We start from the raw sequence: 24924 nt of genomic DNA, 5'->3' as shown, positions 1-24924 counted from the left end.
CTTTTGTAATATTTATATATATATATATATGTGTGTATATATATATATACTTTTTTAAATATATTTTTTCGCTTTGTAATCGTTACGCGCGCAGGGATGGTGAAAAAATAGAAAGGGGTCAGATGAGCGTTTACTACTCCCATTCAGTTGTTCCCGGAGGTTTAGACGTTAGGTCATATAAAACGCGTGAGATTCCGGGCACCGTGGATATTTCAGTTACCATCTTTTTCACCACCTATGAAACAATTAAATTAGTGTATGCATGTATATAGTGTCCTAAAAAGATCGGGACACCTGAAAATATCTCGGAAAATATAAATTTTACAGAAAAGTGTTTCAGACAAAAGTTGTAGAATTCAAAAAGATCTATTTACTAATCTTATCAGTTTGACTTTGGGTGGCGTCGCCAATCAAGGATAACTTCATTGTAGTGTTTTGAAAAGCTATTGATACTAGCTATTAGATTCTGGAATCAAAAATAGGGTATGCCATTTAAATAAAATCAATGTGACCTTGACCTCTCACCCTGACGACACCACCCAAGGTCAAACTGATAAAATCAGTAAATAGATCTTTTTGAACCCTACAACTTTTGACTGAAACACTTTTCTGTAAAATTTATATTTTCCAAGATATTCATCCTTTTTGGGACACCTTGTACATCATTATATATGGTATATATAGATATGAAAAGATCAACTTACATGTATTGGCAAATCTTTACCAGGAACGGCGGGCATGCCAGTCATGAAATCATTAGTACAGAACGGCCTAAGCACGATGGAACGTTGGCATGATAATGTTCGACATGCCGTGTCGCGGTCAAAATGTATCGGTATTAAAACAACGGGCATCTGACTAATGGTTCCCATACAACCATTAGAAGCTAACACTTGATTAGCTAAGTGGTCCGCCTGTCGTAACGTCGCTATCACATTCGAAGTGAGATACGTAGGCGTGATATCTTGAATTGGATGATGAAGCTGCGGTCCAAAGATGTAGCACACACGATTTACATTGTGACACACGCGTGGAATTAGTTTCGCAAGGAACAACATATCTTCCCACTCCACACCTTCGGATACAGTCTCCTCACACGATAAACCTACTACATAGCTGTAACTTCTCCGATCACCCTATAAAAGTAAAAATTCGAAAATATTTCAATAACCTGATAAAATTAAAAATCAAATATTTCGATATTAATGGCTCTTGTGTGATATAATTTTCAAATACCTGAACTCCTACGCTACGAATGGGCAAGAGAGTCGCCGCGATATGACGATGACTCGAAACCCTGCGGAGTTGCTGGCGTTCGATTTCGCTCGTTGCGCCTTCCACGCGATTTAATAACGCATGTTTTTTCTGAAGCATCTGTTCGTATTCGGCCATTATTTTTACTATAACCTGGAACAAGTACAATTCATATTAACGGTCCATTGAAAAGACAATTGTGAAATTTTAATTTTTCTTCATTTTACGTTTGCAATACCTGTGTTTCGGAAAAGTCCTTCTCTATGTAAGGCTCATCCGCGCAAAGGATTCGTACTGCAAGTCCAGGACCTGGGAACGGATGACGCGCCACAAGCGCCGCCGGTAATCCGAGATCACATCCCAACTGTCTTACCTCGTCTTTATGGAAATCTTTCAATGGTTCAACTACATATCCTTGTGTTCGTAATACTCTCACAAGTTCGCTGTCGTTATGATGCGTCTTTATAGCATCCGCTTTAACTAAATGAATACAAGAAATTCATATTTTTGCAATACGAAAACATAGGAATTTATAAAAAATTCTAAAAATAGAGATTTACCACTGATTGCGGCGCTTGCACTTTCTATTAAATCAGGCCTGAGAGTGCCTTGTCCAAGAAAAATGTCCTCTGGCTTCAATCCCATTTCTGCCATCGCCTCGTTTGCGACTCTTATAAAAACATCACCTATAATTTTTCGCTTTTCCTCTGGATTAGTAGTTTCGCATAACATCTTGGTTAACCTGGTTCTCGGACTACTCGCTGTACCACACATTCCTTTATTATTCGTAATATTGGCGTTCATTACAGGTGCGACATTGTCCAATGGGACTGTCGTCGTTCCCTGCATGAAATAACGACCAGCGTTTACTACTCTTAACGTGACACACAACTGGGCTAGACTTTGTTCCACGAATTGCGTTTCTCCTTTACGCATGAAGCCATTATTAATATGTAGAGCTATAACTTGCTCCTTACTTAAAGCTTTTTGTAACAAAGCTGCACACACTGTTGAGTCCACACCACCGCTCACTAATAACTGTAACGATTTACATAAATTTAAATGAAATACTTCTCTTGTTATCTACAATATTGCATCTACAATATTGTTATTTTAAGAGCTTAAATCTTGTTTTGAGTTAGAATACTTATTAATTACATACCAAAACTTTTTTGTCGCCTACAGTATTTCTGATGTATTGGATACACTGTGTTTCCCGATCGCGAATTGTATAATTACCCGTAAGGCCAGCGATACCGAATAAAAAGTTATGTAGCATAGATTTTCCATTAGGCGTTAAATCCACTTCTGGATGAAATTGCACGCCATATAAATTCATTTTATCACTCGCTATACCGGCTACAAAGCTTGACGATCTGGCAGTAGTACGAAAGCAGTCGGCCACCCTATCTATGCTATCTCCATGGCTTAATAGTACCATTTGCTCTTTGTCCAAGCCCCTAATACAAACAATTCATCATTTATTGCATTTTTTTAATAATAAAGAGTGTTTTTCATAAGGCTTTTATAGTTTGCAGACAAATAAGTAATAATTTAATTATTTGATATTTTCAACATAATTTACATACTTAAATAACAGGCACTTGGTATCAACTTCAACAGGAAATTGGCCATCCTCTCGAATTTCTCTCCTGGTTACACTACCACCGAACTCCTTATTCATCATCTGCATCCCATAACAAATACCTAATACAGGAATTCCTATTCGGAAGATATCAGCATCATATCTAGGTGCATCTTCCGCATATACTGAACTAGGACCACCAGAAATTATAATAGCTCTGAAAAGATCAAAATAATAATAATATATATATATAAAATACAATTATAATTTAATTCAAATCAACCCTACTCTTGTATGTGCAGTTATGATAATTAGATAATGGTATTAAACATGTATATCTTACTTATATCCTTTCTCCTGAAGAGTAAATGCAGGTGTATCAAGTGCCAGAATTTCACTATGAACATTTAATTCACGAATCTTTCGGTCTATTACTTTCCCATATTGTGCGCCTGCATCTAAAATAGCTACTCTTTCATCAACAATGTCCATGGCTACTTCATCGGCACCATTATTTCTCTCAACGTGAAACAGTAATCCATCGGCACTTTTTTCCATTTCAATATTACGTTTATTAATGTTAATATTGTTGCTATGTAACTAACCTGTAATAATTTGAAAAGAATATCAGCATTGCATAAAAAAACGATTATAAATTATAATAATATTATGATTTAACATTTTATTATAGTACAAGATAAATATATATATCATTCAATTTTATTTTAATGAAGTATAGTCTTCCCATTTATTTACACATAAATAATAATGCTTAATTTCATATTTTATATTTAATGATGTGATATACTTGGATATATAATTATTTTGCTAATTAATTGTATTAAGTAATAGGTCAATTTTCTGTACTCCTTAATCGTTACAGTAATACTCTTTATGATTATATAATTAAACTTGCTCAATATTGTTTTCACTTAATATCTTTATCAGAGACATTGATAATAAAGTGCAAGTATATTAATGACGAAAGCATAAACAATAAAAAAACTAAATGAGATAATTTAATCGATATATACTTCAACATATATTTTAGATATAAGCAAAGTAATTTTTCATATACTTTAAACTATATTCTACATATTTTCTTTAAATGCTATTAACTATAATCGATATTTGATTATAATAAAAAGTTTATAAAACACATGTGCAAAGATTGAATATTAATAATAATCTTTTTATATGAAACATAATTTCTTAATCATTTTTCAATATGTGTATACTAGCAAACAAATCTCTTTTAAATCACCTAAGAAATTAATTTTATTCTATGAAACCAAATTTTTTGTAATATATTAATATTATATTATACGCATATATATATTTTATATATAATACATGTTTTATATAGATATATATATATATATATATATACAGATATATATATATATGAATATGTATTTTTCGCATATGTGTTAATAAAATAAACCCATGTACAATAAAAGAAAAATGTTAATGCAACAATGAAAGAAGCTCGAGTTCTTAAAAAAATGGAATTGACACTCATCTGTATCTACATGCACAATTATACTTTACTGTCAAGATTTCACAAATACTCGCGTGTTCAGAACATCTATTCCAGATCATAGAACTTGACATCAACAAATATTGACTTCGAAAGATATTTATTCTTCCATTAATTGTAGAAAAAGTGACAAGAGGTACAGGTGATGAGAACGTCACTGTCTCACATGTTAATAGATATCTCGACGAGTAATTACACGTCCGTAACACTTGTCGTTCGCCAGCTGGACGATTCGCTCGACACACCCTATACACGTGCTCGAAGAATCGCGCTCACGAATTCCGGCTGTACTCCGCGAAGCCGCTAGCTGGTTATTTAACGAAAAACAAATCTCACACCGGGCGTGCGAGGTGCGCCTCGGCGGTACGTTCGCGCAGCGAATCCGCAAACTATAGGTTATCTCGAGCGTTGTCGTCCGACCGGGTGGCTATTGTTTGGCTTACCGGATCGTTTAACGAGAGGCACCGCTCGTGAAGACCACCGAATAAAGTAAAACTAATCGCAGAAGAACAGAACAGACAGACATCAGACGAAGCGGCCATTCGATCGCCACAATGCAGCGCGATCGTTGACTGCTTTCAAGTAGCGGTCGCGCAGGTGCGCCAACTCTCGCGCCGCGAAATCCCCGCAAGTCGGGGATTATGAAGTCACAAGTCACGCATAATTTTTGCGTGAGTTCTCGATCCTTATGAATATTAATTATGTATACATATAAATGATTGCGATGTATCCGATTTCTGATATAGGTTAAAATCTATTATAATAGGTTATTCTTTATTCCTCATTCCTTATTCCTTCTATTGTGCGCAGGGCCTTACTTTGATAATTTTTAATTTTTATCTTGTTTCAGGGTATACAATCGATTGTCGCAAAGGTGCATTGTATATGGTCGGCGCTATATTGAAAATTAGACACTGGCTGCGTTCAGCGAACTCAACAGTTGAGTGAGCGTTCGCTGTTATTGGTGTATTCTTTTAGATCATCCAGGGCTAACATGATGCTACAATTCTTTGATTGGTCAATTCGTAAAATTCTTTCTTCTTTGATTCGTCAATCAAATGCTTCAAAGCCCTTCATTATCCTTGAATTTATTGTCTATTTTTATTTTAAAACTTACAAAATATAGAAATTTTGTTAATTTGCCTCCTAAAAAGTAGTCTTGAGATGTAAAACGCTTTGAAGAAACGCGCATACATTGCAAAGTTGGTTTGCTCATTCTCAAAGTAATCTCCCACTTTCTTTTTAAATTAGGCTCCTAGGGGAAATAATGAAAATATACGGATTATCCGGATTACTGTAAATTTTACATTGATCCTGTTCGCGTTGCTTGCATTTTTTGCACTTAGCATTTTCGCTCTTTCTCTTTTCAACGCACAAATATATATTTATCTCATGTTAAGTTACAAAATGTTTAGGAATCTCAAACAACGCAAACAGACCTAATGATTTCATTTTTTGTTCCTGTATAATATCTAGTTAATATAGATCTGTGACGCACGCACGCATAATAATGAATATACCTATATACATAAATGCAATGAATAATTTATCAGAATTTATCAGATTTTTCTTTTTTTCTTTCTTTTATACAAAGTAATATTTAGTGTACTAATTGTAAGAGTTTGTCAAGAGTGTAGCAGGTATTTGCAAGTAGGCTCTGCGACTTGCATAAAACGAAAATCGGAACGTAAAATCGAATATAAGGAAAAAGTAATAGAAACATAACAAAGCTTCTATAGGAGGCTAAAATTGGGATAATGAAATGTAAAGGAGGCTTTTACATTTCTTTTATGTTTCATTGTGTCAATTTTCCTCTTTTAGAAGCTTCGTTTACATTTCTCTATCACTCTTTTCTTATACTTGATTTAGTTTTCGCCAGAGCACGAATTGAAATGCTCATATGAATGACAAAGGATCAACGATGATACTGCTTCGTAAAAATTAACAATAGAAGGGAAAAATTCAAATATCTCATAATATTTTTAAGAAATTTTTGATATTTTATAAATATAGAGAATTTTATAAAAATTTTATATAATTTAGAAAGATTTCTGTAAAATGCTTTAGAAATTTCTTTAGATTTTATAAGTCCTAGAATATATTTTAAAATTTACATGTTTAAAGAATTTCAGAAAATGCAGACTTTCTCAGCATTACTAAAAAAATGTTCCTATATTTGTAAAAAAAAATTTGAAAAATTTTTTTTAAATACAGGAATACTGAAAAATTATGAAATTCATTTCAGCTAGGTAGCAAACAGCCCCATAATTGTTATTGTCATCATATTTCAGATAGCGAGCTATATAAAAATTCTGACAAATTATATAAAAAATTCTAAAAAAAATTTTCTTTGGAGAAATTAACTCCCAATTTTTGATGAATTATTGGCCGCATTTAGCAGAGAAAGCAGCTTTGCAACTGTTGTAAAATTCTTTAATATGATTGGTTTTGCCTTTAGTTTCTCACTGGATCTAAATGTATAAACCAATCATATTTAAGAATTTTACAACAATTGCAAAGCTCCTTTTTCTGCTGAACACAGCCATTGTTTTAGATATGTCGTTTCAGATAACTGCTGAAGATAATGATGGTAATAATTATTACATGGCCCCTAACTAAAGACAATCCGTTATCCTGTATCTGATTATCCCGTATGTGATAAATATTATTATACAACAATAATTGATATCGTTAGCACAATATACACAGTAGACACACCTTGTTCGAGGAATATCACATGAACATCGATATCTATACGTTATGAAGGTTATCATGATGTCTCTCAAATGGTATGTGTTCTATGGAATAGTTACGTCATAATACAAGGGAAATATTGCATACTTATTGCAATAATATTATGCAATATTTCAATAATTATTCCAATTTTATAAATTGCTAACGTATTATTGTTTAACATCATATTCCAAAATACATACAATAAAGTTATAATAAAAAAATATTCGGGGGCCTAGAAAGCGCATCCAAAAAAGATTGGGAATCACTACTCGCTAACTTGCATATAACCTTCTATCGTAGGACTTCTGAATGTTTCTCCTTACGAGAAGCGTATCCCTCGCATGGCAAGAGTTCGTACTTATTTACTGAATTGTTATATTACACAATATATTGCAATATATTGTTATAATATTTTCAATAAAATATTAAAATTCCAATATTACTGCAATTTTTGTAATATTGCGCACTATTGAAATATTGCAATATTTCGTGCTGTAGGGGATATAATGCAATGTATATATTTAATAAATATATATATATATTTTTAGTAAGATATAATAACATAACATAACATATATATTGTTCAAAGAAATTTTTTGAACATATTTCCGGTACGGGTATTGAAATGATTTCCATTTCTAGAAATTCTCTTCAGAGTTCTAAAATTATAAGAGATTTTTAGATGTATCCCGCATTTATTCCAATTTACTATATCATAGATCATATTAAAGAGCATATCCCATGCAGGATAATTAATAATCTCTTGATTACTAATTGTGTGTCACTCGTTAAAGGAAACCACTTATAACTCGCAGACGACAAATTATACAGAAAGTACGTTCGTTCTCCGCATTGTACCAGAATACTGATTCCAGCGCAAGAACAAAAGGTACGATTACGCGTGGCATTGTCACGAGCTAGGACAAACTGTATTACAGTATTTGAGCAGCTTAAAACTAACAATTTTTATTGTAGCTTGTTGAGGATTCTTGACTTCCAGGAGACAGCTAAACCAACATCGAATTTGCAAGCTACTGTAATGACCATCTTACAGGAGCGAAATAATTGAATACTCGTGTAGTGTCTCGTGTTTTGCGAACTTATTAATTAATTCTTCCTAGATTAATCCTTCTGTCCATTCTATCTGTCTGAAACACATGTGATTACAACTGATTCAACGTGTACCGACTATTTACTTAAAGTAGTATTTACGTAAGAAACGGTCAAGGGTAAGTGTAAACTATAAAAGATGTATCCGGCTGAATAAAATACTCAGTTTCGTGAGGCACGAATTCCTAACAGCGATAAAATTATGAATAAATCGAATTTCTGTTTATTGGCCATCCTGGCCGTTTTGGCAGCTATTGTTGCCCAAGAGTTGTATTCAGACGAGTGGGATCACATCAATCCTGATGATATTTTACCGAATGATGAGCTTCGAAATCAGTATTACAATTGCTTCATGGATACTGGCCCGTGCTTGACAGGAGATCAGAAATTCTTCAAACGTATGATATTTTATTATCTCGTATGAATTTAATTTTGTAAACGATAAATACTTTTATTTAGTAATAAAAAAAATTGTATTAAAAGTATCAATATTCTAATAACATTATTATATAATATGGACAAAGATATATTTATTTTTTATTTAATACTTTACTTACTTTAATGAAAATTTCATACCGTACGTAGTACTATCTAAATATAGAAAAATCTCGATTTAGGTACTTATACCTATCTAGGTATATTTTAACACTGTGTATAAAGAATATAACAAAAATATTATTAAGATTAAGACGGATAATCTCAAATAATCTCTAATTAATAACAATTATTTTAATTTTTTGTTCATGCGTATACAAATATATTTTTCTCAATATATTTTTTATCAAAACATTTACTAAAAGATTTGGAATAGATGATATAATACAATTATTATAACAAAATATTACGACAAAAGAATGTTTATATGGTAGGAAATTACTATTATTTTGCACGATTTTCAGAAAATATATATAGAGTGTCCGGAAATTCGCAAATCAAAATATAACAATAAGAATGTTTTAAAAAAATTTGTAAGTAAAAAAGTTATTAGTAAATTTTTATTTTAAGCGATAGTTTATGAAATAATAATAATAAGAGTTTGTATCTCAAATCCTACTGCTTAAAATAAAAATAATGTACACATAACTTTTATATTTAATTTATTTCAAAAACTTTCTTGCTGTGGTATTTTGATTCGCGAATTTCAAGGCACCCTGTGTATGTGTAACAATAAAAATATCTGAGATTTTCTATTTTGCAGAACATGCCGCTGAAGCGTTTGCAACAAAATGTCAAAAATGTACAGAAACTCAAAAAAAGAATGTGGAAAAGATAGTCATATGGTACACTGAGAACCGCCCTGAGGAATGGCGTGCCATGGTAGAAAAGCTTTTGGAGGAGGCGAAGAAGTTGAACATTACGCCCGTCGACTAATGTTGCCAAACAAACAGCACATTTTGCATTATCATGTATACTTAATTGTGAAATAACAAATAATGATCTCGCATCCATGTAGTTTTCCAAGATATTAGCTGCAGTATACGATACAATTATGATGTAGACGCGTGCGAGATTTAGCAGTATTACATTATTGTACAATTTTAACTGACAATAAAAGCCGTTTTGTGACGGGTTGAACGTATGTACCTCTCAACGGGTGCATTGGCAATCTGCAATTATAAATCACGACGGTATTTATCGTCGAGTTATCTCTACGGATTTCAGCTCGCAGAGGAAAAAGCGACAACACGACTTTTTTTTGTCACTTTATCCTCATTACTATTGGCTGGCATCGGTCTTACGCATGCGTTGGAAATGTATTTCATTGTGGAGCGCACGTTCATAGCAGCGGAGGGGTGATATACTTGGTTCAGACTCTAAGCACACCAGCCTAAATCATTTCTACTAGTCACGAGATAATGCTCGAAGGAGAGACATTCGTTCCTGACTGCAGACTCTCATATTATTCCAATTAAAGTGTTTCGCTCCCGAATTCGTCATGAACCGTCGGTCCTCAACGAGAGAATCGATACGAGTAGTGGAACGGGGTGGCTGCAGCTTACTAGGGTGACTAATACACATCGTGACGCGTATGTCATATTAAGTTCAACGACAATTCTTTTCGAAATCCACGAAATAATTCTCATAGAGCTATCACGGTTATTGCCTTACAATAAGAATAATTTGTCAGTTGATAATGTAACAATTTTGTTGCCGATATTTCCTGTAGCGGCCGGTAATTCGCGCGACGATTCAGCCGGTGGCAGGATACACGCCTACGTAGTGTATAATGGTGTGTAATAGTTTTGTCTCCCATATACTCGACTATACACGCGAGGTACTCGTTGTAATTGTTTGATGAGCTTGTCTTCCATACCCTAAGAAAGAACAACGCCTATTCTTACCGCGACGATTTTGCTGCAGTGCCAGAACGAAGTTCAATTGGTGCGTAACGCCCTTTCATTTCGGACAAAACATCGGAATGCGACTAAGTTTGTCCTTCATTCAGGTATTCCATTAACTGATTGAATTTTTCCCTTGCGTGTAAACACGGTGTGCGAGCGTGGCGTACTGATATGTGAGCGGAAAAAAGAACATGCAATAATCCGCATTCTGAAGGAAAATAATTTACACGTCATGAATACTAATTTTATATAGTAATAAATATAATGACACATCGTCATTGTGTTATATTCGTGTTAAATCATGATGACTGGAGGAGATACTTGACACGAGAAAAATAAAGATTTGTGATAAACACGAAAGGACACCTAAATTTACGAGTGATAAAGCAGGTATTTGTGCCATGAATTTGTCATAAGATATTTTGAAAAAAACCCTATAATGATTATTTTAAAATAAAACCCTCCTCCTATCCTTAAGACTTGGTCTACCAACAAAGGGAGATTCAGGTATGTATCTCGTGGATTTGGAAAATTTGATATTAAGATAAAGAGTTTGACGTCGTAAAACATAATACATAACATTTAAATGCCAATGAGTTAAAGGATCGAATTTATTAAAATTTTAAAATTTAAAATGGTCGCACGCATGACGGATATCATAGTAAACGGCTAGTTTTTGCGTATTTAAAATCAGCTAGGCGATATTTTTTTTTTATCCTTTTCCTCAATGTCTATTCTTTTTGGCATTCATAATTTATGTTATGACTTTGCAAATTAAAAGATATTTCAAAAAATGTATTTTTGTGAAAATTATCAATCTTATTATTATATAAAAATTCACAGTTTTCATTAAATTAAACAGTGCATATTTTATTATTAAAAGACTAACGTACATTTTAAGCTTTTTAAATAATTTGTCTTCTATTTTATTTCTACTTTTTTATGACGAAGGTTTATAGTTCTTACTGAACTTCATAGTTCATAGGTTCATAGTTTCTGCTGAACGCGGCCATTCTTGTTTTTCTTATGTGATATAAAAAATAAATTATATCTTATCTCTCTGGTTATCATCTTTCATTGACAACTCTCATTTGCAATATATTATCTGATTTTACAACAATCGCGTACATTTATAGAAATAAATTTGAAATTTTCAACGCAAAAAGAAACATTAAGGGAAATAATAAAAATAAGATATCTACACCTAGTTGGTCTCAAATATGCAAAAATGACCGGCCGTTTACTATCATGTTTATTACGCGTGCAGCTATTTCAAATTTTAAAATTTTGTAATTTCAATCCTTTGATCCATTGACAATGAAGGTTGCGGTCCACTTGACGCTACAAATGCTTCGAAGCGTTTGATTGACCAATCGAAAGAAAGAGCATTTTATTAACTGACTAATCAAAAAATGCTTCGAAGCATTTGTAGCGTCAAATAGACCGTAGCCTAAATGTTACTAAATCTCACGATATCAAACTCTATATCTTATTTTATATCAAATTTTCCAAAATTTGCGAGATACATCCTATAGATCTTCCCCTGTAAATAATAGTTAAAAAAAATGATAATTTCGCTTCGAATCTATTAATATAATTTTACTTGCATTCTCGCGTGTTCGCATGCTTCCTCTCGCATAAATTGAGGAAACCTTAATACAATGCAACATATCGTGTACTGTATTATAACAATTAACACGTGATTATTTACAATCATATGTATCACATACATTATATTATGTAATGATCCATATCAATCAATTTTTTAAAGTTTTATATCTCGAAACGAGATTAAATGTAACGAACAATTTTATCAGATATGTATATCGTGCGAATATAATGAGAGATTTTCGATTTCGTACATGTATTTTATATATTATCTTTGAGTTCAAACCAACAAAAAATCATATTTTATTCGAATAAATAATATATATACATTTTTCTCTCACTCTTTAATTGTTTGTTATCATATGATATACGTATGTTATATATGAGAGACAATTTATAAATTTTACAATTAAATAATTTAGACAATTGTAAATAGTAAATAAATTTTCGACTACTTTTATCTTAACAAACACTTGAGAATTATTTGGACAATCTAGCATTAAAATCATTTCGGAAGCGATAAAATACATTTGCGGTTTTGAGGGAAATCCGGCTACAATAATGAGAAAAAAATAACTGCTATATGTATATATTGTACTGTGATTCAACGGTCATGTTCAATAGAAGTCAGCGCTTAGTAAGCGCTTTGTGCTGATCGGATTATACTTTTATGTCCCGTATTCATAGTCAGGTCTTATATTTAAGGTCTTTTTAAATTGATCCTCAGATGCTCTATTATTATTGGCTATATAACAAAGCATCTAAAGATAAACTTAAGAAAGCCTTAAAATATAAGGTGTGACAATGTGAATACGGGCATTATATCTTGAGGAATAATTAATACATCTCAGCAATGAAAACTTCCAACAATTGCAAAATAAACGCCGGTCGTATTCGGCAGAATATTTATTTTTGTAACTGTTGAAAATTTTCTTCGCCAAAATAGAACTATTCCTCTAAATCTAAAAGAGTATAATCCAATCAGCGTGAAAAATACTAACATGTATGTGGTTGGCAGAAATAGTGCGGCGAAACAAAGTTTATTTATATTTATGACCTCGCTTTATTTGTGATCGATTTCACATCGGAAAAACAGAAACTGCCTTTTAAAATAGTACAGAAGGCGCACGAGAAATTTTTGATACACATTTCTTGCGAATACTTAAAATATTACGTCATACCACTTGTCCAATTTGTTGAATTAGTGAGGATAAATATTAAATATATTTAAAATTAGACGAAATCGTGCGTACGCTACTTGATCATCCTTTCGCAAGTATTATTCTGCCGAGCAATGTCTTTCTGCTGAACGCGGCCATTCTTGTTTGTCTCATGTGATATAAAAAATAAACTACTTCTTATCTCTCTGGTTATCATCTTTCATTGGCAACTCTCATTTGCAAAATATCATCTGATTTCACAACAATATAGGAATAAATTTGAAATTTTATTACCTTTAATAATATATTTTTTACGCGTGTGTGATTTGTAGATATATAAAAATATCAAATATAAATTTTAAATATAACAAAATAAAATGCACCTCAATAAAAGATAATAAGCATGATAACAGTTGTTTTCCACTTACATCGATTCTCAGATAATTCTCACTTGTGACGTCATAACTCAGTTGAATGCAGGTTCCTTTTGCATTCTGATAAGTGAGATTCAACTGAGTTTTTACCTATAATCTGAAGATCGAGATCTTGTGCTTCAGTGAGCTTCTCGTAAGTTCACTTCAAAGTGAGACTATCAACCTATGTTGACATGTGATAATTTTATATTAAAGTAAACAAATAGTGACATCATTAATCTAAGTACAAAATACTCAGCTCACTTCAAACTTAGTTTTACTTGTGTGTAAATGAAAAGCAACTAGTATCCAAATATATCTATAAACTATAAATATCACAGGTCTGTTTTCTGTGGCTGAGCTAGTGTACACTTTTGCAGCTTAAAGTGAGATATACGGGGTATCTCCCGTAAGTTTTAGCCAATCGCTTTTGTATAATTATAGAGCGGACTAAACTGAGTCGAAAAGTCCTCTACCATTCTGCAATTTTCACAATAGTTAACAAGACATTAATTACTAAAAATTGTCAAATATTGGTCTTGAATAATTTTTTACTCAAATACTATCAACTTTACAGAAAAATGTTACAGGAAAAAGTTACATAATCTCTCTCGCTACCCTAGTGTAATACAGTCTAGTGCAGAAATAAAAAACAGACCTCATATATTCATAACATTGTCCTGACAAACTATCCTAATCAACTTTATCTCACAACAGTATAGCGTAGTCCAATGAAAAAATTCATCATGAAAAAGAGATTACTGTGGTGCGGTTTCACTTTCGCCGTCGTGCTTCTCATCCTTATGATTTCGACTGAGAGCAACATCATCCAAAGGATACCATTTCTCGATGTGACGACAGTCAACGGTATCAGATGCTACGATGAAGTTTCGACTACAAAAAGCATCCTTGATTTCGATTCGGAAACAAGTACGAAAATTATTATTCATCTTTATTTGTATTAAAAAGTTTGAGAAAGTAAGTTTTTATTGATAAAAGTAGCATAAATCTTCGTATAAAATAAAACTTTTATAAATTAAAACATCATGATTGTAAAAAAAATATGAAATGTGTCTTTCCAAACCAAATATATCAAATTCGTACATTTTATCATGCAATCATCAGAAATTTGTTACATCTGTTTGATTTTGTACAAATTGACACAGTATAATATTAAATATTAAACTTGCCCTTTATATATTTCTACTCTGTACAGTTTTTTTTCTGTACTCTAATGCTTTAGATTGTTTTTTGCATTGCCATTGAACGATTCAACTTAACAATATTCTAATCGGCGTTTTTTTCAAAGTTCGAGATATTAATATATATTATATTAAAAAGTGTAGAAAAGAATAAATTATTTTATTATTTTTATTAATTTCTTCAAACACGAGACGACAAATTTGAATGAGCTAAGATCTAATTTACTTGAAAATCGTCTAATTTACTTAAAAATCTTTTTGAGATCTTATGTATGATTCGACATATTTTAATAATTTTTTAAGATACCTTTTCAAGATACGCAAAAAATTTAAGAAACTTTTATCTTTATTAAGCATAACTTTAAGAAATTTGTATAATTAATTTGTATAATTAATTATACAAAAAGAATTTTGTATAATTAATTTTAATATAATATAATTTGATTTAACGTTTAATTTACATTCTTGACGAGATTGTGAATATCACAATAAATAATGCGATTAAAAATCACAATAAATTAATATGACTTAATAAATATATGTCAACATACATTTGTAATAAAAATTATTTACATCTTTTATACTTTAGATACCGACAAGCCAACATCAGGTAGGAACATCTTCTTCCATGAGACTTCTTGTTTCGGCGACGAGGGCCTGACATTAAATGCCCGACAAGCTTGTGCCGTAGAATCGGCAGCACGGATGAATCCATCAATGACCGTGTACTTGCTATTCATCAGCAAGTCGGAGCTCTCGAACAGTACACGCGAGATCGTCAGGCATCTTCTTAATTATTCCAACGTCAGGATCCGTCATATCGATCCGCAGAAATATGTGAAGGAGACGCCCTTGGATGCGTGGTATACCAGTGGCGTCTTAAAGAAAAGCCACTGGCCGGTCAGTCACATGTCAGATATACTGCGTTATCTGACTTTGTGGAAGTATGGCGGTATCTACCTCGATCTGGACGTAGTAGTCACCAGTTCGTTAGAGAATCTCACAAATTTTGCTGGCGCAGAGGACTGGGACGATGTGGCTGCCGGCGTCATGGGGTTCGACATGTCGAAGCTGGGTCGACGCGTGGCTGATGCTTGCGTGCGCGATCTCAGAAAGAATTTTCGTGGCGACGTCTGGGGTAACAATGGGCCCGGAGTCATCACAAGAACATTGCAGAAACTCTGCGCGACGACGTATGTAAGTATTCTAGATATTGAAAAAAGATTGGTAACTACAATAATAGGAATTATTTATTCGATCACATCTGAAAGACGTTTCAATTAAGTGAATTAATATCATTATTTACAACAACTTTAGATATAAAATAATATATATATAGGAAAGAGTGATCATCTATGTAAATTTATCGATATTTTTATCTTAAATTGATTTTTTCTCGAATCGGTTGTAGAATATATAGGATTATTGCTTTGAAAAAAATCATTAAAACTATTATTTAATGTAATAAATTTTTATTTACGGACGTAAAAAAATAGTTCTGATCGGCGTAGTCTACCTCCGACGGATCAGGACGATCAGACAGTTTCGGAAAAGTTTCAGAAAATAAGAAAAAAGATAACTATTATTTGATTTTTTGTTATATAAAAGCTTTAAGGGAGTATTCTACAATCTACTGTAATAGGTTACTTTTGTTATTTTTACGTTTTTTTCGGAATTTTTTATGAAGAACCCGTAAGTTATTGGTATCAGGTTTTTTGCATACATTTATTAACATTCAAACAATATGTAAAAATTTTTATGTACAAAATTATCAATGGACCGCTTTAAAGTAATCGATAAAAAAAAATCTTTGCGCATAGCTTTGCATGGGACCGGTTCTGTTGCATTGCAACAAAAAATTCAAAATAATTCTTAATTACTTTTGGCTATAGTGGGTACTAGAATAAAAGAAAAATATTGAAAATTAAAAAAATGACGTCACTTTGAAAATTAAGTTTGGATTTTTGCAGTTGGGCTATTTGGTCAAGTCTTGAGATATCATATGGAAATTAGTTCGAAAAATATAATTTCGAGAAAAATGTGTTTTCATGCAGTTTACATAAAAAGAATTTACATCAGATAATTCAGACCCCTCATCTTGCTCGAACATGTCCATCTTTTGAAACCCTACTCTCCAGATAATAACGGTCACACGAAAATATACCTGCTGCGAGCTGCGACTATACTATTGTCCTTTTCGCTCAGCGAGTACATCGTAAACCTATCCTTTCTAGCCACTGAATTTTGTAAGTTTTGCGAATTAAAATAAATCCTTTTGCGTTATATACACATATTTTCCATAACATATACTCGCGAAAAATGCAAAAAAAGTTTGATCTTTTTCCCGTTACAGTAGAATATCTCCTTTGTAATCTGGAAAAACCAGATTACATTAGTAACTATAAAGTATGGTATGCATGTATTTAAGTATACCAAAAACTTTATTACAATGTCATTATTTGTTATATAATATGAACTGTCACTGAAAATTTTCAATATATCTTTTCAGCAGTTATTTATGTATGCATAATAACACATTACTTTAACTAAATTTTACATAAAGTAAAACGTTAGATAAAAAATAATATGTACTGTTCTTTAAAATATATATTATTTGTAATTAGAGTCATTGCTGCTGAATGCTGTAACTCCGTTCTTTCCTACATTATAGATAACATTTTACAAAATTTCATAAACATTTTTAACTTTACAAAAGTAATTTTACAAAGTCGAACAGTCGAACTTTCCAAATTATCTTGAAAGAATTAAAATTAAGAATTTAAATTTTGTTTTAATTTTTAGAAAAAAAGACTGAAAATGTTTTGGTAAATATATCAATAAATTAGACATTTGTGTTTATTAAAAAGATTGTGAATAGTTACGACATAGATGATTTTAAATATTATTTATCAAATAAATAGACAAATTATTTGAGAATGAGGAAACTGAATTTGATCATTTGTTGAGCAAATGTGATATGATAGCGATGATAAGTAGGCAGAATAAATTTGAATATGTCATTTCATGGCATTAAGAATTATAGGTGTACTTAACTCTCTCTCTCTCTCTCTTTCTCTTTTGGTTAAACAAGAGAGGTGTATTAACGTGTTCAAAGTAAATAACAAAATCTATTCGTTGCGAGTAAGAGACTCGCTTCAATTTAATTGAATTTGTTGGATTTATCTCTAGCGAATGGTCTATTATTCTCTTAACATAGAATCAAAGACGTAGATTTAATCAACAGGAGACCAAGTATTGCAAAAATTTGTTCTTGTTTGTTCAGATAATTCTCACCAATTTGCGAGGAATTAATGCACAGAGAATATGCATTATTATTAAAATTGTTATAAATGGATAATATGATTGAATTTTTCCCGCAACCTTTTATACGCATAAAATGCATTCTAAATATCAGAATCTCGGAACATGCGATATTATATCTTTTATACGCATAAAATGCATTCTAAATATCAGAATCTTGGAACATGCGATATTATATCTAACGCAAATAGCAAATCACAAACACAGACGTTTAACAGATAACGGATAGTGGTGTTATAAATAATAATTTATAGCAGTGCTATAAATAATAATTTATTCTTTACTTAAAGTGCGCAATTTTTCATTTGTGCGGTTTAATCTAGTTGTACGTGTGCATATTTTATACATTAATAATTATTATTAATTGTTACAATTGTAAATATTGTTATTTTTTCTTTTTTCTCTCCTTATCTCTTTATTATATATTCATTAGTTATATATTTTTTATTTCATAATTACTCGAGTTTCTTTTAGTAAAATTAATATTAGTCTTCTTTTAAAAAATATAACACTTTTATATAATTACATATTCACTTCATAAATAAAATAAAAAATTAAGAATACTTTAATAAGCTAAAAAATATTTTTCTATTTTATAATTTATTTTTTAGGCACGCGATATGACAACCAACCGTTGCCACGGCTTCACAGTATATCCGCCGTCGGTTTTCTATCCGATTCATTATAAAAAATGGAAGAAATATTTTCAGATAAAAGACAGCAACGTGACTTTGAAGACATTGAACAAGGCGAAAGCGATTCACGTATGGAATAATTTGAGCAAGGCCGAAAAGGTACGAGTGAATAGCAATGTACCATATGCCGTTATCGCACGGAATTATTGTCCTCACGTTTTCAATAACTGCGGCAAAATATTTTGAACTTAAGCATAGGTAGGATAAAAAGTGGAATACTTATTTCATTTCACAATATTGAAAATATTCCACATAGAACGAGATTGTCTAAATGCAATCGAAAAAGCGATAATATCTGTCATATAAAATGCATTTAGCGAGACAAAGGCTGATTTAGAAAAGTATTCTATTCACTCTACTTTTTCTGTGAGCATATATAAATTTCTGTAAATATATTTTATAACGTCTGTTAAAGACCAATACCATTTTAAATATTATACTATGAATTATCGTGTTATTAAATAATAATAATAAATCGCTGCATGATGCAGTTGTAACTTATAATCTCATATATTTACATTGAAGATGAAATTTCAATGTACATACAAGTCAGATGTTGATGCTTACCATATTGATCGCTAGTATGAAATAATAGATTCCCATTCTCCTATTACGAAGACAAAGAAATCTATTTTTATACTTAAGGAAGCTCATACTTTTCTCGTTCGAATAAAAACGAAATAATTTTGCTTATTTCTGTCATACAATATTTCTTAAAATAAAATATATAACATAAAATTACACTCAATATATAAATTTTTGTGATCATTAAGGTAGTTTATTTCCAAATGAATTTTCATAATGTTACGTATATGTTTACAATGAATAATATATATATTTACGTATATATTCACGTATATATTTATATAACTCAGTTTCACATATATTTGAAATTGATATTTGTTTTATATCAAATATGTTATAGATTGTTCTAGTCCAGTCTATTCGGTGTAATAGTTTTTAAAACAAAATCCGCTAATATCAATTCGGGAAAAATGTTTCATATATAATTACACAATACATAAAATATATCCATATATATGACATTTTTTCCCGAGAGAGCATAAAGAGTCTAAGAATGCGTAACATTTATTTATTGTAAGAAAAATTTTCGCCAAGAGTCTATTGTAATATAAGAAAAAACTTTGGATGCATTTCGAAATGATAGTTACATACATAAACGGATCTATCAGTACAAACTATTAAAGATAATCAATTATTGCTAATATTGTTACAATCAAAGAATTCAGTATACAGCCATAATAAACTCAATTTTTTAAGAATTTGAGAATCTTAATTAAAATTATATTTTATGAATCTATATAAGGTTAATTTCCCCAAGTTCTTAAAAAAGGGATAAGTCACCATTGAACTGAATCTTTTGATCGTGTTGTATTGTAGATATTATAAATATATTAATGTTATTATTATTAACAACTATAATTATATAAACAGACAGTTTAAATACCAAACTATCGCAACTTCACCGAAATTTATCTTCTTGCAAATTTGCGAACGATATCGTAAGATATATCTCGTTTTAGCTCATTGATAAAATTTCAGTATAAATGTTACGATAGTTAATATCATGGCTGTGTGCAACTTTCAGTTTATGGCCAAAACTAATGATACGATTTAGACACATTTATCAAATAATCTATAGGTATTTTTATCCAAATACGAACATAAATCTGTAATATTATAAATATATGTATACATACACAAACAACATATCCACCTTTTTTTAGTTTTTTTCGTTTATCTATCACGCGTAATTGGATTTTGGTAACAATCATATACATTTATTTTGTCTTCGTTTAATAATTTTCTAAAGCAATAAATTTCACTTCAATAATGATATTTTTTATAAAAATGTTAAAATAGTGTGTTATAATGTGTTAAAATATTAATGTATAAACTCGCTAATAAATTTGTTACATGTCTGTTGATTATACCTATAGATTATGTATATACGAGTATAATACGTCGAGCAAGTTCAAGTATATTTGGAAACCAAGAGAAACTTAAAATTGGAAAATGTAATTTAATCCTTTGTACTATTTTATATACATTGTAAAGGCTATAAAATCACGTACAATAATGTAAAACAATAAATTAACAAATGTTGATAACAAATGACAAATGTATTGATATTTTTATCAACATGCCTTATCTAAAAAAATACATGTTCTATCTCAAAACATTTGCACGTGCGCGTATGTTTTTAAGAAATTTTATAAACTGTATAAAAGTGTTTCTGAGTGCAAGGACTTTAAGTTGATCAAAATTGTATAAATTTTGTATTTCCAATATACGACAAAACGATTTATAATATCTGAAATGCGACACTTAACTCTATTCCTATAAAAAATCCTATAATATAAATTCTTGGAAAAAGTAACAAATGTATTTTATGAATGAATATATAAGTGAGAGATATATACAAAAAAGCAGTTATTCATTTATTTAAGAATATATTAATTTATTGTATTCTTTCAAAAATGTTCGATGCGATCAAGAACTGTATATTTGTCAAGATAGACGAAAATAAAATACAAATAAAATATATTGTACAATTATTAATAAAATACACATAGAAACTTTGCTTTTTGTTTCATGATAACATTTTCTATCATTTTTTTTAATTCTTTGCAAATTTTGAACGTATTCCGTATTTTCTTTGCATAGTAAATGTATTAAATTGTAAAGTAACTAATACGCAGGAAGTTACGTTCATCGCTTTTTAGTAAATAGACGAATATTTAAAATATTTAAAATATATATTTAAAAAATATCTTATTCATGCCCAGGCAATTCGTCAATTAGTGTACGCAAATCTCGTTCACTTTATCTCTGAATAATGATTCACTTTATGCGAAGATTATTAATACCAATGCAGGAACTCTATATATGTCGCGTAATAAACTATAGTTAAGGCTGCGTGTAGCAGTTGTGAAGGCCAATGTTTGGTTACGCGAACGAAAGCAAAGTTTATTTGTGCAAAAGGTTTATTTTCCTCTGTGAAGCTTTACCATCGAATATAAGATTTTATGGTTATATTTCTTGTTAAATCTTCACGAAAATACTTTTTCTGTATTTACGTAATTTATAGTATTTCCTCATTTAGAGATAACCGTATCGATTGATTTTTATTGAAATTGTTGTACATATAATGCGTCGTTTCTTGAAAGATGAATTATTTGACGTGATTCATCGTGATATATTGGATAATTATTCTTCATTGCAGAAATACAGTCGAACAATTTTGCAACTCCTTTTCGAATACATTCTAGTTTTATGCGTGAGTAATGATTCATCATAAATGTTTAATCCATTTCCAATGATATTAGAGAAAATAACTTTTAAATTTAATTAATATTAAATAATATTAATTTAAAAAAGTTAATGCTAAAAGTTTGCAAGTCAAATAAAATTTGAAATGTTTCTTATTCAAATAAAACGTAAAAAGTTCTTGAAATGAAATCGTACCTGTCCATAGTCCGTTTCCGCATCGTTGAAGAGCGATAGACGTATCTGCTGGATATTATGAAGACATCAGTAATAATCGAGCAGTTGAGAGCTATTTGTCGCATACTCATAGATTATGTAACAATTGTATCACAGTACAGTTACTACAATTGTTTCTATATTCTGTATGTTTTGATAAAAAGATCTTCAACGAGAAATCGATTTCCAACGTGAACAAAATAGAAATTTCAAATAAAATTATACGAATTGTATAAACTTTCACAGATTGGTTGCAAATGAACACTGGACAAAGTCATCTGCAGTTATGAGAAAACAACGTGCGTTTTTCGTACTGTGCTGTCTACTTGGATTAACGATTATTATCTGCATTTTTTGGGAGGACTTATCGGTGGTATTGATCACCGTCATCTCAGCCGATCATGTTTCCTGCTATTGGTGCAGATCCAGTAATATCATGGAACTTGGAGAAGGAGAATGGGGTTAGTCAAGCTATTATAAATTTTACTTCTTGTATTTCAAGTAGGTATATATAGAATGGAAATTTAATTTTATTAAAATAAAATAAAGAAACTCCCTTTCTCTCTCTCTCTCTCTCTCTCTCTCTCTCTCTCTCTCTCAAAAGTTTAAATATTAAAAATATTTTTAAAAAAACTTTAAATTATCGATACGAAAGAGAGAGAGAGGGGGAGGGAGAGAAGAGAATATGAAGTAGAAAACTACATAAAGAATATATTTTTTAAAAATTACATGCTTTTAAAAAATATCTATGTAGAATGAATATTTAGAAAAATTAAGTTAACAAAATGAAATAATTGTATCTTATCAATATTTGTTTAGCATTTAAAGAATTTACTTTACAAATTGAACGTAAAAGTTGGTATTATCGTAAACGATTTTTGTTCGATCAATATTACTTTATATTATTGGATAACGCAATAAAAAATGATAACAGAATGAAAAAAGCGATGCTGTTCTCTTCCATCTATAGTTAAATAGAGAATTAAATACATGGAAAAATTCCAAATTAAAATTAAATAATACATTTTCCCAAACTTACAATATTTTATATCTTGCGCTAGTAATAAATTATTATACCATGCAAATAGACTTTGCAGTTATCTATACGCAAGTCATACGAATTGATTATGAGATATAATTATCAAATAACAAATGTATCGTGACACTTTTAAAATGTATAAAATTCTACTTCAACTGAAGTACCTAAAGATCGTCGACAATGACTTCTGTCTCCTTGTAAAATACTTAGAGCAGCTGCAGCAATTTGCATATTCTCAAACATATTATTTTTAAGTAACTTATGTCGATCTTTTATCGAACATGTTTGCCAAAGGATATATATGTATATATGTATAACACTGCAGCTGCTATAAGTATTACAACGAGTTATTGTCGACAATCTTTAGGTACAGTTGAAGTAGAATTTTATATATTTTAAAAGTATCACGATACATATATTCTGTTATGATATATTCTTTGCAATTGTAAACTATAGACGACTCACGCGCGGTGTTCTTAATCTATATGCCACTGATTTTAATATGCATTCCTCGATCTATATACCAATGATTTTAATGTATACGCCTTGATCCATAAATATCACCGATTTTAATATGCAATCATTTACGTTAATTACTGAATATTCATGAGAATAAAAATATGCGATTATAAATAATTCTGTGTACTTAATCATATTTGTGTAATAGTGTAATTTATTCTTTTATATAATAACAACATAGCGTGTAAAATTTTATAGAATGAATTCGTTTTGCGATAAAATATTAAGATTTTGTCTTTTATTTTCAAATTTTTATTATTAATTTTTCAATTCTTAGATATATTTAATTATTATTTAATTATTTAGTATTTTTTGAAATATTTAGACTATCTTATTAAGTCAATATATCTGTTTCTGAAAATTAATTACAACTCAGAGAAATATTTCAATTGTGTAATAGAATATATGTATATTTAATTAATAAGTTATAAATTAATAAAATTTACAATATAATATATTATAGGATCGTATATGTGATAACACAAACTATAGAAATCAAAGCCTTATTGGTCTAGCTGGATCTTAAATGCTTGTAAGATTCTTGTGTGAATTTATATGCTACGTATGTAGTCCCCAGAAACGCGCGCCGAAATGATTTTTCGGTCTTGAAAACGCTAACTCTACTAAATTACCGCAGTAATATCACGAGTTAAATTTACTAGCAATTTAACAAATTTTTGATGCTTATTCGCATCTTCGAAACGATCTTAATAATATTGAATAACATATTAAAATCTATAATAATTAATTCTTATTGCGAAAAATATTATGAATTAATTATTTACAGATTTCAATATGTTATTCAATATTATTAAGATCGTTTCGAAGATGCGAATAAGCATCAAAAATTTGTTAAATTGCTAGTCAATTTAACTCGTGATATTACTGCGGTA

The 24924-nt window shown here is 30.4% G+C and overlaps 3 protein-coding genes across 4 annotated transcripts in view; 2 read left to right on the top strand and 1 right to left on the bottom strand.

Annotated features, from left to right (window-relative positions):
- Nucleotides 1–84: 84 nt before the first annotated feature.
- Nucleotides 85–4941, bottom strand: bur (GMP synthase burgundy). Of its 2 annotated transcripts, XM_018507576.1 has the most exons (9): nt 4823–4941; nt 3183–3444; nt 2844–3056; nt 2417–2714; nt 1815–2292; nt 1493–1734; nt 1237–1407; nt 705–1136; nt 134–235 (listed from the first exon to the last, which is right to left on the bottom strand). In XM_018507576.1, the coding sequence occupies exons 2-9, from the start codon at nt 3395–3397 to the stop codon at nt 134–136; spliced, it is 2151 nt and encodes a 716-aa protein (XP_018363078.1). In that variant the 5' UTR covers nt 3398–3444; nt 4823–4941. The 2 variants fall into 2 exon arrangements, with proteins under 2 accessions (XP_018363086.1, XP_018363078.1); XM_018507584.1 differs by lacking the exon at nt 4823–4941 and having other exon boundaries at nt 85–235; nt 3183–3397.
- A 3461-nt stretch (nt 4942–8402) lies between these two features.
- LOC108761218 (ejaculatory bulb-specific protein 3) lies at nt 8403–9797 on the top strand. Its single transcript, XM_018507635.1, has 2 exons — nt 8403–8623; nt 9424–9797. Exons 1-2 carry the CDS (start codon nt 8428–8430, stop codon nt 9594–9596), a joined length of 369 nt encoding a protein of 122 aa, XP_018363137.1. The 5' UTR covers nt 8403–8427; the 3' UTR covers nt 9597–9797.
- Nucleotides 9798–10032: 235 nt separating this feature from the next.
- The window catches only part of LOC108761228 (uncharacterized), a 21917-nt gene continuing 7025 nt past the window's right edge, over nt 10033–24924 (top strand). The window contains exons 1-4 of the mRNA XM_018507646.1: nt 10033–10957; nt 14466–14678; nt 15540–16147; nt 18883–19138. Coding sequence (XP_018363148.1) covers nt 14480–14678; nt 15540–16147; nt 18883–19138 — 1063 coding nt within the window. The 5' untranslated portion in view covers nt 10033–10957; nt 14466–14479. The remainder of the gene's footprint in view (nt 10958–14465; nt 14679–15539; nt 16148–18882; nt 19139–24924) is intronic.

Source organism: Trachymyrmex cornetzi, unplaced genomic scaffold (assembly GCF_001594075.2).
Source record: "Trachymyrmex cornetzi isolate Tcor2-1 unplaced genomic scaffold, Tcor1.1 scaffold109, whole genome shotgun sequence".
Taxonomy (NCBI): domain Eukaryota; kingdom Metazoa; phylum Arthropoda; class Insecta; order Hymenoptera; family Formicidae; genus Trachymyrmex; species Trachymyrmex cornetzi.
This window is presented reverse-complemented; position numbering and strand designations above follow the sequence as displayed.

Bases quoted from the DNA above. Each gene is read 5' to 3' on its own strand.
- LOC108761218 (XM_018507635.1), top strand. From the start codon at position 8,428: ATGAATAAATCGAATTTCTGTTTATTGGCCATCCTGGCCGTTTTGGCA. The intron at 8,624-9,423 runs GTATGATATTTT...TCTATTTTGCAG, and splicing joins AGATCAGAAATTCTTCAAAC to AACATGCCGCTGAAGCGTTT.
- bur (XM_018507576.1), bottom strand. From the start codon at position 3,397: ATGGAAAAAAGTGCCGATGGATTACTGTTTCACGTTGAGAGAAATAAT. The intron at 2,715-2,843 runs GTATGTAAATTA...TGTTTGTATTAG, and splicing joins ACCAAGTGCCTGTTATTTAA to GGGCTTGGACAAAGAGCAAA. The intron at 236-704 runs GTAAGTTGATCT...ATTGTTTCATAG, and splicing joins GTAAAGATTTGCCAATACAT to GTGGTGAAAAAGATGGTAAC.